Source organism: Parus major, chromosome 12 (assembly GCF_001522545.3).
Source record: "Parus major isolate Abel chromosome 12, Parus_major1.1, whole genome shotgun sequence".
In the NCBI taxonomy this organism is placed as follows: Eukaryota; Metazoa; Chordata; class Aves; order Passeriformes; family Paridae; genus Parus; species Parus major.
Window position 1 is genome coordinate 4,849,789 of NC_031781.1, and position 15,818 is coordinate 4,865,606.

Consider the following 15,818-nt stretch of genomic DNA (forward strand, 5'->3'; position numbering starts at 1 on the left):
AGGAGAATCTGGTGCTGCTTGTTTATATCCTGCTTTCATAAGAAATGGCTGAAAATCTAGAAATCGGGGTTGGGGAAGGGATTGAATTGCTTTTTGAGTTGCTGAGTTCTGACTGATGGAGTTGTGTGTCTGCATGTGCAGAGAGGGCCCCTCATGGGACTCTCCTTTCCCCAGAGTTGGACTGCAGAGACTTGTTTTGTATGTAAACTCTAATAAATGTGGTTATAAAACCACTGGAGCATTCCCTGATGTCAGTGTGACATCTGCCACATGCCATGTGTATCCCAAAGTGCATTTAAACTTTATGTTACCAGCTCTTCGGGGAACACTTGATGTTACCAGCTCTTCAGGGAGTTATTCAGAGTTCTTCCAGTAATTCCAGTAATCACAGATAGGATCAGGATTGGCTTTATGGCTGTTGGTGTTAAGGAATTACTTCCTGGAGTGTGCTTGCAACAAGGAGAGGCAGGCTTCCCTCCCTCAAGATTTTATTGATTCCCTGTGTGCTTTATGGCCTTTGCAGGGTTCTCGTTTTCCTTCCACTACATGCATAAAGACTGGGAGAAACAGTAGGTTAGAAAAATGTGGTTTAAACAATGGTTAATGGAAAACAATAGTCTAAAAGCTGTAACACTGAGACCTGCATATGGTGTACAGGGATCAACCGTCCTGCCAGACCTGCTGTGATACAGGTCTGAGGGATGCATTTCACTGGCACCAGAGATCCTGCTTTTGGGTGTCTGGGGGGCTCTGTAAAGCTCCTGGCACTGGGACCAAGCCTGGTTGTGACTCCTGCCTAGGGGCTGGGATCTTTCCTACTGTTTTACAGAGCATTTTGAGGAAAGAAGCGTTACAACTTGCTCCCCTTTTGCGTCACGTAACAGCTGCGTGCTGAGCAAAAGCCATGGCTGCCTGTGAGACCTTTGCTTTAAAATGTTATTTTTATTTATTTCTCTTTAAATTTTCAGAATGTAGGTGTGAATAGGTCGAGAGAAGAAGCTTTGAGGACAGTCCCCACCCACCTATAGCTGCAGCTTCTGGGGCGGCAGCCCTTCCTCCAGCAGCTCAGGGCCCGGCGGTGTCGGAGCGGGGCGGGATGGACGCGCCTCCCCTTCCCTTGGAGACATTTCGAATGTGATTCCACTTCTTTGCTCGTGGATAACTCAAAAGGTATCAGTGAAAAGATTGTGGGAAGCAGAGCAGAGTTGGTTTTAGATTTTTCTTATGTAAATTTGTGCATTTTCAGTGGGTTTTTACTGTTTGTCCGTGGATAATGCAAGGTGGTTAATTGCCCGTGTTGATTTTACTGTCAGATTTTAACTAGATTTTGTTTTCTTTTGTAAGTGTTTTTTCAGAGAGTGCTCTTATTTTTACTGTGAATGATTGCCTAGAATTACATGGAGTTTTTTTGATGGTGTATCTAACCTGGGCAAAATTCTGCATTTTGAGCACTGGAGGCTTCATGTTGCAAAGCTGCTTTAAATGGGGAAGCCCATCAGCTCTGATAATTGTCCTGTGTTTTAAATTGAACTTTGGTTTGCCAGCCACAACTTCAGATTTTTCTGAAATTCACAAGGGAGATGTTCCCTTTGGAAAAATCAAAGCATTAAAGCTGGATTTGCTGCCTGGGAAATTCTGCTATTTAGCAAGATTTTAACACTTTCCAGAGAGCAGGTGTATTTTGGAGGGCAGTGGGAGACATGAGTGTGAGTGACAGCTGGGGAATGAATCAAGAGAGGGAGAGAGTCACATCCTTTCTGCTGCAGTTATGGGAGGGGATGAGCAGCTTCTCTGAGTTTGGAAGGGAGGGGAAAAGGATTCAGCCTGTCAAGGGCTGGAAAAGCTGCTTGTCTTGCTAGTGTTGTCATTATATTTTTAGAGAACTTTTGGAATGAATTTCAACATAATAGTATATGTTTCTCTTTTATAGCAACATTTAATACCTACATCAGGAAACAGTACAGAAAGGTTAGGTGAGTTTAACCATTCTAACAGCTCATGCAACAAAAACACCAGGTAAATGCTGAAATAATTTTTAACATGGCACACTTGCCTTGGGGTTTTTTGTATTGTTTTTAAGCACCTTCCATCATCCCAATTCTTTGTTGCTCTTTTACACCTAGTGAAACTCCAGTGCTAAAAATGGAATTTTCTGTGTCTGTCAAGGTCACAACCTTTTAACTGTACTAAATCAAAGTGTATTTTGTATGTGTGTTACCAGACAACTGAAGTGAGCTGCCAGCACTGCTGCTGGCTCTAGCTCTGAAATGAGGAGAAACTATTCTTTGGTAGCTGGACTGTTTTTTTCTAAAGATTCTCTCCAATTAATTGAGCTTTTACCATGTGAGTTGTTTGGGTTGTTTTGTTGTTTTGGTTTTATTTTTTTCTTTCCTGAATTCCTGTGTGAAATACCAGGCCCTGGTAACATAGTTTTGCAGGCAAGGGCTAAATTGTCTTTTGTTTGTGCAGGGTTTATACAATAATGTGCTGCTGTTGTGTTTTTTGTTGTTTTTTTTTTTTAATAAGCTAAATTCAGCAATATATTCAGCTTTGGAAGTAAGCCATAGTGCATTGCTGGGTTCTGTTTCAGAGGAGGAATGTGGAGGGTGCAGAATGACCAGGAACACTTTGCTTCAAGCGCTGCTGTCTAAAGCTTTGTGTGTGTGTGTGTGTGTTATGGTAATGCCATTTCAGACCTTTATTAATTCAGCTGTGCCCATAGTTGTGGGGTGAGGAGAGAAGCCTGCCTGGCACTGCTCAGAGAAGTGAATTTATTGAGGTGTGGTTAACAAGGCCACCTTTGTAGCACAGCTGAAGGAGCAATTTCCCCTCTCACTGTGGTGCGGGAAAGCAGGGCTGTGTCCCAGCCCTCGCTCCTCTGCTAGGACAGGAGGGGTGGTTAAACAGTTTTTACATTGAGAATGTCAGGATTTATCTGTAAAAATCCCAGGAGGCTGCATTAGAGAAGTGGATTTTACTGGCAGACTGTGAGCTCAGACCTGGCTGAAGAAATGTGGGCAGGAATGCCTCCCCCAGTGAAAGCTGAGCCCAGGGGCTGCTTCTCTTTGCTGACAAGCACGGCTTGAAGTGTTTCCTCTGCCCCTTTGTTTTACCTCTCTGATCTGTCAGAGGTGCTGTAACATCCTTGAGGCTACATGTTCTATGTACAGTAGGTATTTTTATAGCCTGCTTTCAAATATACTGTGATGAGTGTTTTACTGCAATGGGTGTTCAGTAAAAAGAGTTGTATACAAGTGTAAATAAACTACTGTGCTGATACTTGAAGAGGAAAAAAAAAATAAAAAGTTGTTGGTTCTAGGGTAGGAAGGTACTAAATCAGTGACTGCATCTGACCCTGGCTGGAGAGAGTAGGTGTGGATGATGAATGTAGATTTGTGCTGAATGTAGATTTGGAGTGATGGGTTCTCCCAGGCTGTAATCCTAACTGCTGTTCTGGGAAGGCACAGTTAAGAATTGCCATTAATTGTCACTTTCTAAAAGTGTGTCCCCCACTCCTGACAGAACAGTCACTGCCAGGGGAAAGGAAAACCCTTGTCCTGACCTTTGTGTTTGTACCATTTGACTGCCTGTGTCCTGTGTGTGCCTGGCTCAGATGCAGTCTCTCAAATGGGATTAAATCATCCTTTCTTACATTGTTGGCCTTTGTTGTGATCTTTCAGACAAATGTAATCATTTGACCTTTGATCCAAGTAATAAAGATCAAATGCTACAAGGTGCACTGCTGTGTGTTTCTTTCCATGTCCATTTCCAGTGGCTGAAGTGCCAGGTGAGTGTCCCTGAGCCTCAGCAGGGTTCCACAGCTTCCACAAGCTGGGTTTAGGGAGCTTTAGGTATCAATGTAAGGGCTAAACTAATTCACCCTCTGCTTGCTTTACTGTGACAAACGATTCAAGTAGGAAACTCAATAATGGAGGAAGAAGTTGGAAGATTAAATAAATGCATACCAGGATTGCAGGTGGAGGAGAAAGGTAAGACTTTATTAGCTTTACCTGGTCACTGGGATTAAGATCTGCTCCACCCTCTCAGACCTACACTGTTCTTACATTTTCTTGAACATGCTGCTGGTGTTTGGAAAAGCTGAAAACCAACAGCCAAATGCTGCCTGTCTGTACAAGTTTGTATGCAGAGGGGAGCTGGAGGGCATTAAATTTGCAAGGGTACTTATCCTTCAGAATGACAAGGACAAAATTAATTACTGCTTTGTGCTTCTAGAATGATGTACTCACATTTTTATGTCTTTCTGATTGCAGCCCCCCAGGTGGTAACCACTTGTTTCTTCTCTGCTAGGTGAGGAGTGCTATCATAATTTTTTAATTCTACTGTGTATTTCTGTTTGGGGAGCAGGTAACTTCTTTGTTTTAGAGTTTTTAGGCTGCTTTCTGAACAAAATCCTTTAATAGCTGAAACTTCCAGTAGTATGAGAATGATCCAGAGCTGATGGGTGAGTGAGCCCAGATGGTGCTCACAGGTGGCCCTGGGGTGCAGCAGTTCTGCAGCGGAGGTGGAGGAGCTGCCCAGGCTGTGGAGGTGTTGTGCCTGTGCTGCCAGGAGGTGTCAGTGGTGCAGGGCAGGGCCCTGTGCAGGTGGGCTGGAGGAGCTGCTCTGCAGAGGAAAGGGAACTGTGCCCCTGTTACAAGTGCAGTCAGGCACAGCTGTGGCAGCAGGAGGTGCTCCTGATACCTCAGGTGCCAGCTGAAGGAGCTGCTGTGTGAAGCCTCTTGAGCAGATCTGGCACTTGTGACTCCAGAACAAAGCAGGTGAGCACAGGGAGCCAGCATTCCCACATGGAATACTTAATACTACTTAAAATTTGTACCAGCTTCCCCCTGCTGCTGGCACTCACATTTGTAACTTCTTACCTAGAAATGTGTTTTTGCCTCGGTGCAAGGGCCTTGCTCTCACCCTGGAAAGCAGAATCACTTTCTGGTGAAAAATGGCCAACCAGCAGTGACTCTGTAGCTTTTGAGAAGGGGAAAAGCTCAGGTTCCTGCTCTCCCTGCAGCACCTGGCAGGGCACTGCTTGTTGCCCTTGGACTGGGGTAGGTAAAGCAGGCCAGCCCTGGCTGTCTGGAAATGCCAGCTGTGTTCTGCCCTTTCCAGCCTCAGCCTGGCATTACCTGAGTTACAAAGAAGAAGCTAGAGCTGTTCTTAAGGAGCAGAACAAAGGCAGCAGTCTATTTTGTTTTTGAGTCTCTACAAAGTATTACAGCTTTCTGCTGCTCTTGCAGCAGGATTAACAGTCTGAAACTACCCAGAACCTCCAGGGTGCTCCTAAGAGTTCTGTAGCATTCCATAACTCTTGGGTGAACTGACACTTGAAAATGTTTTCTGCCCGCTCAGTGTTGAGAAAATCAAATAATTTGTAATATTTTGCAAAGTGTTACAAGATACAGAAAACCTTGCTTCAGCCTGAATTTTATGAGCTGACTGCAAGGTGAAGGTTTGGGAAGGAGCTTTGCAGCAATTACATTAGTTTTTCTTTATCACTAATGGTTAAAAATAAAAATTCAGAAGTAGGTGTTGCAGGAAAGCAGGATCTGGAGCAGGAGGAACACAGCTGCTGTGTTACAAACAAGCAAATAAAACTGGAAGAAGGATTTTGTGTGTGGCAGTTAAACAGAATAATTCCTCAGGCAGAGCAGACAAGTAACTCTGCAGTCATGACCTGGGCTCTGTCCTGCTGTGATTGTTGTGGCTCTGAGCAGGAAGTGGCATTTAGTGGCAGAACCCCACATTCCCAGGCAGGATCAAGTGCTCTGGGATGGTGAGGCCTCTTTGTCTCATGCTTGGACTGCCTTGGAATAAATACATAGCATTTTTTCAGCAAAAGCACCTCTGAGCAGTTTCCCACAGCAGCTGCTGTCACACAAGGAATCTCTGCTTTTGCCTGACTCTTCCTTTTGTTTAATTCACAAAAAACAACAAATATTTTAAGAAAGTGATCAGGGCTGACCAAGCATTATTTTTTACTGTAGTTTAAAGACAACTTGAGTTAAATTGTATATAGTTAAAAATCATAGAGCCATGAATGAAAGTTACATTAAATAAAAGAACCAAAGGGCTCAAATACATTTTAAAAAGACATCTTCTGTTCCCCAATGTCTTCTCTCGAGCAAAATATACAGCACACACATATATATATATAACATAACTACATTCAAGTACCAAACAGAATTTACATTTTCCCAAACAGAGAAAATAATGCACATGATTCACATACCTTAAACCCAACCATGCATAGAAACACTGCCAATAAATCAGGAGTTGAACACAATTCATCACACTACCGTGTATAATTCTGAAGTATCGACGTTGTTGGGATGCATTAACGCTTGGGAGTCTGGGTTTGTAAAGTGTAACCCTTCATTAAAGTCCAGCTGGCCAGAGACTTACTTGTTCAAGATCTGTTCAAATTTTGGGTTAATAAAAGAAAATCCATCAAATGCAGACTGATCCATGGACTCAATCAGGTTTTTGTCGCTGTAAGACAGTTTGGGCTTCTCGCTCAGAAATTCTCTGTCAAAGTTGTTGTAGTCACTTGCTGATTTCTATGGTAGAGAGGGAAGCAGTTTGAGACAAACTTTGTCATTTTCTTTTAGAACAAATTAAATACAAAATGTTGGGAAGTTAGTCTTTTAGCTCCCTCCCTCTTTCCCCTGCTTTAAAGAGAAAAAAAAAAATCTCATTTCAACCTAGTTTAAAAAGACTAAGATTATAACTGGGCACTTTCTTAGTGTTGGTTAGAAACCAACAGAAAAACCAAATGCAAGTTGCTTTGGAGAAGAACCAACTTGATTTGAGATTACACTGGGTTACCCAAAGATCATCTGTTGACAAAAGCAATGCAGCATTAATTTACACATCACACCAACATTTCTTGCTCTATTAACCAAAATGTTTTAATTCCTGAGAACATTTTACAAGTTGTACTTGTTCAGAGAATAAAGCAATGCCCTATAGCAGCTGTTTTGTGTTTCATAAATATTCATGTAACTTGAAACTGTTTTACACTCTGAACCACCAAAGATTTGTTTATAGGGTCCTTATGTTCCCAGATTTCCCACTTTTCTGAGAACAAGCAACACAAAACCTCAAGTGCTGGAAGGAGACAGCTCTCCTCCACAGAGTACATATTAAAAAGACTCTTACCTCCAGACCATTTCACCTGTTCTAGTAAGAGGCTGGAGAAACACTGGTTTAGATTTTTAACCAGGTGAGCTGAAGCAGCAGCATGCACTGTGATACAGACTGAATTACAGTCTGTTGTGTAGGTGTTTTTTCAGGTAACATCAGGCATTAATTCCAAGTTCAGTGGCTTAGAGAATGCTGCTGCTTTCCCCCTTGGAGATGCCTGGATGAGTTTGAAGCAGCAGAGATAAAATGCTTGCAGAGTCCCTGCAGTCAGGGAGCAGCCTGGAGCTACTGCTGCTCCCATGTGGCATTTCAGAAAAACAAACTGCAAGGAACTGTGAACATTCTGACACAGAGGGGAATGGAGATTAAAGCTTTCTGTTGGTTTTCCTGAACATTCTATTCCTAAAGAAGCTCCTCGAGAGCACTGGGAAGACAATCTGCACAGGAAGATCTCAGGGCAATCAAAGGTGTACAGTGCACCTGTGCAGAAGTGAACCATCCAAGAACAGTGGGCTTACAGAACTTTCTCATGTGTAAAATGTGAGGAGAGAATGGCAGTAGGATCCTTTGTGCAGGCACAGAATTCACCCCTTACCCTGGGCTGCTGTTTGCTGAGAACAAAGAACAACCCACGTACCACTTTTGGCCTGAAGGGAGGGTCCACCTCCCTCTTCTCTAGCGCTGTCCAGTTAATTGTTTTGAAGAAAGGATGGTCTCTGATATTCCCAGTGACCCCAAGTCGTTTTGCTGGATCCCTTTCAAAGAGCTGCAAGAGAAGACACCCAGCAGAGTGTTAGAACTGCTCCAAAGGTGCACAGCTGTGGAAGAATTACAGGTATGATGCTAAAACAACTAAGGGTGCTGCCAGCAAACAGAGCATTAGGAATCTGACCTGGCTTTCTCTTTGTAAGAGCAAGCTGCTGATAAACAGCTCTTTCATTAGGAGATTTGTCTCTCCCTGCACAGAGACATGACCCCAAGCTGATCATCAGTCCTACCTTTTCTAATATATCCTTTGATTCCTTGGTAATCCAGCGTGGGTAGTGAGGGGTGTCCACTCGGATCGACTCAAACAGTTCATCTTCATCATCCCCATGGAAAGGGGACTGGCCAATCAGCATCTCATACAGCAGCACCCCAAACGACCACCAGTCCACAGAGAACGTGTAGCGCAAACCCTGCAGGATCTTGGGCCGCACAGGAGGGAATACAGGTAAGAGGTCAGAAGCAGCAATACATCCCAAAAACCAGGAGAGGTATTTGAAGAGAGAATCTTTAATGACTAGAGCACTTAGGGGAAAAGTAAAAATCCATCTCTCTGAGAAACTGTGGACAGTGAGGCAGAGCTGTGGTTTTACCCTAGGCTGCTGTTGGTGGGAATGTGGCCAGCTCCATGGACAGCTCTTTGCTCTCCTTCAGAAATTTTCTCCCTTAACTTTAAGTAATCATAGACTTAAAAAACATCCTCTCTAGTTTCTTTACAAGATGAAGGGACAAGCAAGTAGTTATGCAAAGTAGATTCACAAAAAAGTCTTTGACATAATTTATAGCTTTAAAATTCAAATACCATAGTTGAGCTGCTTTGCAAATGAGATTTAAAAAAAAACCAACTGTAACACACAGAATTAAGCTCTCTGAGATTCCACTTAAAAACTCCTCTTGTTTTGAATTCTGGTTGGTTGCACAGGCACAAGTCTGTCCTCCATCTGCAGTGCACATACACAGATTCATTCTGCAGGAGCCTCATGGGTGTGCTGGCTACACCTACCCCTAGCTCTCAAAAAACTGAGCATTTTAACTTTCCAAACCCATTTCTTTAAACTTACAGAGCATTTTAAAATCTCAAGTACCCTCTATAAAACACAATTTCTTTCTCTGATTTCTACCTCTAATTAGACTGGACTTTTCTGAACTATCAGTCTACAAAGAGGTGATTAATCCCAGCAGCTCTTGTACCATCAGGGCACTAAATCCCTGCCAGCAGTGTCTGTGTGTGCCATACTGACCTCGGGAGCGATGTAGTCGGGGGTCCCACAGAAGGTGCTCGCCTTGTTGTCACCAACAACGTTTTCTTTGCACATTCCAAAATCAGCTATTTTGATGTGGCCTTCTCTATCAAGCATCACATTGTCCAGTTTTAGGTCTCTGCAAGAAGTATTTTAAAAATGTTGTGCTTTAAGTGGTTTTTGTAATTAGAGGCACACAGTTTATTCACTGATAAACACCTCTCCAACTGCACATACTGAGGCTTTTCAAGGAAATAGTCATCCATCAACACAATCCATCCAACGTGGTACTTTTTTGTGCTTTGAAAGCATGAGGGACAAGGGAAGAATTCTCTCCTGTTAAAGAAAATAAGAGGCTGAGGTGCACATATAGAATGTGACCTTATAATTGTCCACATTTGCTTTCAGATCCAGAAGCACAGCCAGAGCTTCTGTTGCTGCTGGAAGGCAGTCTGAGTTAATGCCCCAGCAGCTGACACAGCAGTGCTGCACCAGCCCCAGGGCTCAAAAGAAGGATTGTGTTGGGTTCTGAGAGCCTTTGGCAGGAATTTGATTGTCTGAAACTTGCCCAGCTCTTGACACTACCTGTGACTTGCTCCTGGTTACAGCACAAGTTCATGTGGCATGGCCTGAGAGGGGTCCAATTCATGTCTTTTCTCAGAACAACACTATTCAACCAAGAAGGAGCTTTTTTCCCAGCAGTTTCCAAAAGCTACATTCCCTCCCTTTGACCATGCTGCATTTTTTGTCCATCTGGCTGCAAATGCACATACCAAGGAGGGCAGGCTGAAGAGAAACTGAACAGCCCTCTGCTTAGCAAGGGCTGAAATAGAGCAGAGAATTTCACATAAGAGCAGGGCACTCCTTTCTCCTGGCTAACTGAAGTTCCCAGTACCAGCAGTGGACCATGGTCTGGCCCTTGATGCTTCAACCTGGTGAGGCAGAAGCATCAATGTGGTTTCATCAGAAGGCAAAAGCAGGGAACTTCCACCTTGGTGGTTTGCTCAAGGAGCCTCTCCCTGACCTCCACACTAAATAGACTCATGATTGGAAGGCAGTGTTTGAAAGTAACTGAAACAAGACTTCTTTTGTGTAGCACAAATCCCATTCCATCATTCCAGTTGCCAAGGAAAAAAAACTACACAAATAGAGATTTATCTCAGGCATGTTAATGGCCTTGGAACTACCTCAGATCTCTGACAGACAGCTTGTGCTTTTTAGATCAGTCAGGAATTCAAAGATGCATGAAGTGCTAAGACAATTCCCAGGTCCCAGCCTGGAGCTAGCTGGTACTCACCTATAAATAATGCCTTTGCTGTGAAGAAACTGAAGCCCACATAAAATTTCAGCTCCGTAAAACCTGAAAAGACCAAAACATCTTTTAATCTTTTCTCAATTATAACAGTCAATGCAGGTAGCCAAAATAATGCTGTGGGCATCCTTGCATGGAGTGAGAAGCACTGTACACATCTTTTAAATCCCAGTATCTCTGTGTTTATGCAGCCAGCTGCTGTAACCTGCAAGTTAATCCCTTCACCACACATCGGCAGTGTCCAACACCAAACAGCAGAGGGGACACGGCAGCAGCTGCTGTAAGGCTCAGCACCATCAGGGAACACCATCCCTTTCCTCCTCTTTACTAACACAGTCTTGGTGTGGTTTTAGTGACAGGCATGTGCCTTTTGAAAGGGAGCTACTGGGAGCTCAGCCCTCCAGGACTGCTGCAGGAGGGACTGGGCACCAATGGCAAGGTTAGAATTGGGCCTCACCTGTCTCCCTCTGCACCTGCCTGGTCACGACAGACAGACTGAAAAATACCATCACTTCAGGTGATAATCTAGGGGACATGAAGGAAAATCTGAAAGAATGCTTTCCTCTGCCCCAAAAAAGCATGATTTATTTTTTTTTAATTGGAAAAATACAAAACTATTTCCATTTCTGTATGGCAGATGAATGTTGGTCCAAAACAAATAGGCAGAGAATGTACCCAGAGAGGATGCCAGATGCACAGATGTTTGCTGGGATGCTGGTAAGCTGGAGGGGCTTTATCCACATTTTTGCTGGGGAGAGTAGGAAGGGAGCTGACCTATACAACTTTCTTGTGATCCCATCCAGTCAGCAATCCTTAGTGCAGTGCCAGTAACAGAGATAATTTTTCTGGGGCTTACAGATAGGTCCAGTACTCTGCACTGTTACTTTTCAAGGTTTACATGCCACCGCTTTAATGATGCCATTAAAACACCCGTGGGTTTGGATGACAGAAGTAGAAACTGACCTCAAACTGAAAATGATAGCTGAAGTAACAATAATACAATAGTTTTGTATCCTTTAAAGATCACTGGAGCTGAAAACTTGAGTCACAGATGATTGACACAAGTGTGCTTACTAAACAAAGTGCTTACCCATTTAATTAGCATCTCATGGAATGTACAGTTTTTTGTATTATCATGTCAATTTAGCAATAGTAAAAAGTGTTCTTCTTCCCCCCATGCTGTTTTCCATCAGAATACTCTCCTAAAGTACACTGAAGCTGTGCCTTTTGCTTTTCAGTGCTGGCTCATGTTTCAGTTTATTTTGCACCTCTAGGAACAAGCATCCCATAAAGGACAACATCACACTGTTACGTAAATTAAGAAAGCCCAACTCCACAGATCATTAAGTGAACTTCATTGTATTCAACCTAGAAACATCTTTTCAACCATCAGCCACTGAAACTTGACTGCAGGCGAGGAGGGGAACAGAACTAGAAGCCATAAACCCTGAGATAAAATCATTCCTGGAGGTGGGGAATGAGGGGTTGAGGACTCACGTTGCTCTGTAGAGGTCGAAACGCCCCTTGTCTTGGATGTGGAACATCAGGTCTCCCCCATTCAGGAACTCCATAACAAAGAACAAATGATCCTTTTGCAAGATAACCAGGGAATGAAACAATTACTGATGCTATCCAACCAGAAAAAGTAGCAATGTGCCTCCAGGGCACCAAGCTTTCACTTCCCTCTTCTGAGGGATTTTTGGTTTCATGCACCACTATGAGGCTCCTACAGAATTGAGTGGCCTGGTCTTGTAAATATAAATATCTGATCTTGTATTCTGTGGGCTTCTAGACTTCACACACACTTAAGCAGACTTCCTGACTTCAATCTGTGACAGTCATCCTTTTCCCCTCACCAAGTGCAAAAGCTCAGATCAAGGACTTAAACTCCTTCTTGTTCCAGGCTGCATAGATGTTTTTCTGATTTTATTCTGTCCTTACCAAGATATGTTTGGTCATACTCATACTTACTTTCCACTAGGCCCGTAAATTATTGCACAGAGCACAGGAAAAAGACATTTAATTCTTGCATCACTAAATTACTTTAATTTGACTGCTGCTATCAGCACCATTAAAAGGCTCAATCTGTTGTGTTGTTGTCACCACTGAAATTTTTCTTACCTTTGTCTGAAATGTGCAGTAAAGATGTGTGAGAAATGGATTTTCCCAGGCAAGAGCAAGAACCCTCTTTTCCACCATGGTACATTCCACGTCATCATCAATTAGCACCACGTCCTTTTTCAGAGCTTTGATAGCAAAGAATTCATTCTTCCCTTTCAGCTCAGCAAGCAGAACCTACAAAAAATAAAAGATGAGAATACAGTATGTGTAGGAAAGAGTGGTGCTGTGTACCAGTGAGGGAAAGCCAGAGGTGTTCACAGCAGGTGCACTGACAATTACAAAACATTTAAATGAGAAAGATGAGGGAGGGTTGGGAAGGTGAAGCTGCTGGACACAGATGAGGAGATGGGGTACCACAGGCACAGCAGTTTTTCTGTCCATGTCTTGTGAGAGTTTAAACAGCAGGCATGCAAAGCCTGGTCTGTCACTAGAGCTGCAGTTTCAGAGACAGCAGTGGACAGAGCCCGTGGGGGGCCCACTGCTCTCCCAAACATCCCCTGCCACTGCACTGGGGATGCTTCTGTGTGGAGGGAACAGAACTAAAATATCCATTTGCACTGGGTGCATTAAAGGGCAATTCCTCTGCCCCAATACTAAACACTGACAAACTGCTGTGCACGATGAATCCCTTCTGGGTTTACATGAGATCCAGCTGATGAATTTCTAGTGCCTTTGACAAAGCTGTCTATGTACAATTCTGTTAGAAGATTACTGACCCAAGAACTGTGAGACCTTTCTGCTTAAGGAAACAGCCCATCACATTACAGAGATCAAGTGAGGCAGACACCTTAGCTCTCAGTTTGTCACATACCTTCCCAAAGCTGCCTTTCCCCAGCACTTTGTGGAAGACAAAGCTGTCTATGTTGAATTTTCTCCTTGCAGCTCTTGGCACTGGTTTGGTTGTATTTACCTCCCAGAGCTTATCGTACTCGCTGTTGTCTGCTGGTCAAAACAGGGAGGGGAAAGTTCAGTGGATGCAGAAACACTGCAGGACTCAGAGCCCTGGATAGGAATTATGTTTGACACCTAATTCTTAAAAATTAAAAAAACTGACAGGGTTTTTTCAGTGCATCTGCTGCTGGAATTATTGGTGAACATAAACATAAGGGACAAGTCCTGTGTAAGCATTTTGTGTGGCCAGCAGATGGTAAAAAGAAATACATCCTGGTTTTTTAGCAGCATTTATTAAAAAAAATTGTCTAACACAAGGCAAGAATGAATAACTTCTTAAATTGTCTGGTAGGTAAGTGGCTGTATTGAAACATTATCTGCTTTCTCACCTGTTGTGTCTCCTCCTGGAGCTTTATGTTTCTTATCAAAATCTTGATAAATACCAACACTTTCTACAGATCCAGAATCAGATCTTCGTGTAGATTTCTGGGAAGAAGGGGAATATTTGACATTATATTAGCAGTGTTACTTTAGAAATAGAGTATGTGCTTTAAATGTAACATGATGGCAGCTAAACTTTCAACTATTAACTCCCCGTAAATATCTTTTCTCAAGAAGTCTGGTTCATAGACTATTTAGTCACCTTCTTTACAGCTTCACATCAGCCATTAGCTTTAATTCCTGCAAGAAAATAAGTCACTGAAATTTCTGAACAGCCTGTGTTGTGTTGGTCATTGCAAAATTATTAAAGGTCTAATGGTTTGAATCCACAGTGGAAAGAATTTGAACTGTGGGAAAGCATCCCCTTGGATGTCTGTCCACATGAAAAAGGAGATGGGAATCACTGTTTTACTGGACATGCTGAAGTTGTATCTGGATGTGACATCTGTCCTTAGCACAGGGAAACAACTTCTACATATGGAAAATGCCTGAGATCAAATTTCAGTAATGAAAAAAATTGAGCTCCTGTGTCATAGAAGAGCAGCCACAACAGCTCACTGTTTTCAAAGTAAATATCCTGTGAAAGCTTAGGAATACACATCTCAGAGGAAGCAGTTGGCTTTTGTGATATATTTTCCTGTTTTATTTCAGAGCTTGTGTCTGAATCTTTATTTGCAGAAGCTGACCACAAAAGAATCATGCTGCAGCAGGAGACTAACAATGCAAGCTATGGGGCCAGCATTAATTTCAGAGGGGCTTTCTGTGTATATATATATGTGTGTGTGTATATATATATATATCTCAGATGAATAAAAAATGGGACTATCTGGTATATTTCTCCTTATTCACTTAATTTTATCATTCAAGTGGAAATTTAAAGTTGTAGCATGTAAAAGCAGATTTCAGATGCCACTGTTTAATCCATTAAACAGAAAGGGACAGAATAATCTTAGCACCACAGAAGAAAAAAAAAAAAGGATTTCAGCAAGCCACACACCTTTCTAAAAATTCTTTAAGTGGCAAACCCCCTTCTCTATTTCAGTTTCAGGCTGCTGATACCTTTGTTAGTCTCTGTATGTGTCAAATTAAAAAAGACAAAGCTGTTTGCATTTCCTCTTTTCCAAACACAGTTCCCCATAAAAGTGATTCAGAAAAGATGGAGTGAAATGCTCTGAAAACAAGTAATTACCTGAGAAATGGCAATAAAGCTTACCTGGCTAACTTGATTTAAAGCTTCAGCTAGCAACTTCTGGTTTATTCCACATAAGTTTGCCACCTTCTTCTGGCATTTATGATGCACATTCATCCCACATTCTAAGGGAAATGTAAGGATTGTTATAAAAGCATCAGGAAAATACTGATATTACAAGACACAGAGCTGTTCTGTGCAGTTCAGAAACCTTTTGTTTAAGGCCAGACTGGACACGGACCTGTCATTGCTACCAAAATTGTAGTTTTTATCCTTTAACACAATGAAGGCTAAAAAAAGTTTTCACAAGTAAAAAACCTCAAATTATCATTACTTTATTCTAAAATTATTGTGATTATTCTAGAATCTGTGATAAGCATGATCTTGCCTTTTTGTGGGAGAATTATAAAAGCAATATTTACAGTAAATGCTTTGAACACACTTTGAGATGCTATGTTGAGTCAGTCACCAAATTCCCACTATTCCCAGAGCAGTAATTTTGATAATGCTCAAGATTACACCTCTGCAGTGTTTCCTGACTCCCTCAGCATCTCACCTTGGCTGAGCTGTCCCATGAGCCCAGTGCCTCTGTCCCTCTTTTGTACAGAAGCCATCTTACCTGCTATGGACGAGACAAATCCCACCCTACACAATACTCATGGAAAGGCACAGTGTGCACCAACAGCAGTCTCCAGTGCAGGGA

At 42.6% G+C, this 15,818-nt stretch overlaps 2 protein-coding genes across 8 annotated transcripts in view; one reads left to right on the forward strand and one right to left on the reverse strand.

Moving 5' to 3' along the window:
* The window catches only part of LOC107210275 (6-phosphofructo-2-kinase/fructose-2,6-bisphosphatase 4), a 58,001-nt gene extending 54,268 nt beyond the window's left edge, over nt 1-3,733 (forward strand). For 5 of the 6 annotated variants that reach the window (XM_019008095.2, XM_019008094.2, XM_015640852.3 and 2 more), the window contains one exon: nt 969-3,733. Coding sequence is in view for 1 of the 6 variants with exons in the window: in XM_015640853.3 (XP_015496339.1) it covers nt 969-1,028 (60 nt within the window). In the remaining 5 variants the exon portion in view is untranslated. The remainder of the gene's footprint in view (nt 1-968) is intronic. The other variant, XR_002002230.2, reaches the window with a different exon arrangement.
* PRKCD (protein kinase C delta) overlaps nt 3,391-15,818 on the reverse strand; it is a 62,014-nt gene continuing 49,586 nt past the window's right edge. The window contains exons 9-18 of one of the 2 annotated variants that reach the window (XM_015640849.3): nt 15,140-15,240; nt 13,875-13,971; nt 13,406-13,533; nt 12,595-12,768; nt 11,971-12,062; nt 10,459-10,521; nt 9,162-9,300; nt 8,154-8,342; nt 7,793-7,921; nt 3,391-6,569 (exon numbers count right to left, since the gene is read on the reverse strand). In XM_015640849.3, the coding sequence (XP_015496335.1) occupies nt 6,411-6,569; nt 7,793-7,921; nt 8,154-8,342; nt 9,162-9,300; nt 10,459-10,521; nt 11,971-12,062; nt 12,595-12,768; nt 13,406-13,533; nt 13,875-13,971; nt 15,140-15,240 (1,271 nt within the window). In that variant the 3' untranslated portion in view covers nt 3,391-6,410. Of the gene's footprint in view, nt 6,570-7,792; nt 7,922-8,153; nt 8,343-9,161; nt 9,301-10,458; nt 10,522-11,970; nt 12,063-12,594; nt 12,769-13,405; nt 13,537-13,874; nt 13,972-15,139; nt 15,241-15,818 lie in introns of both variants that reach the window. The other variant, XM_015640846.3, reaches the window with a different exon arrangement.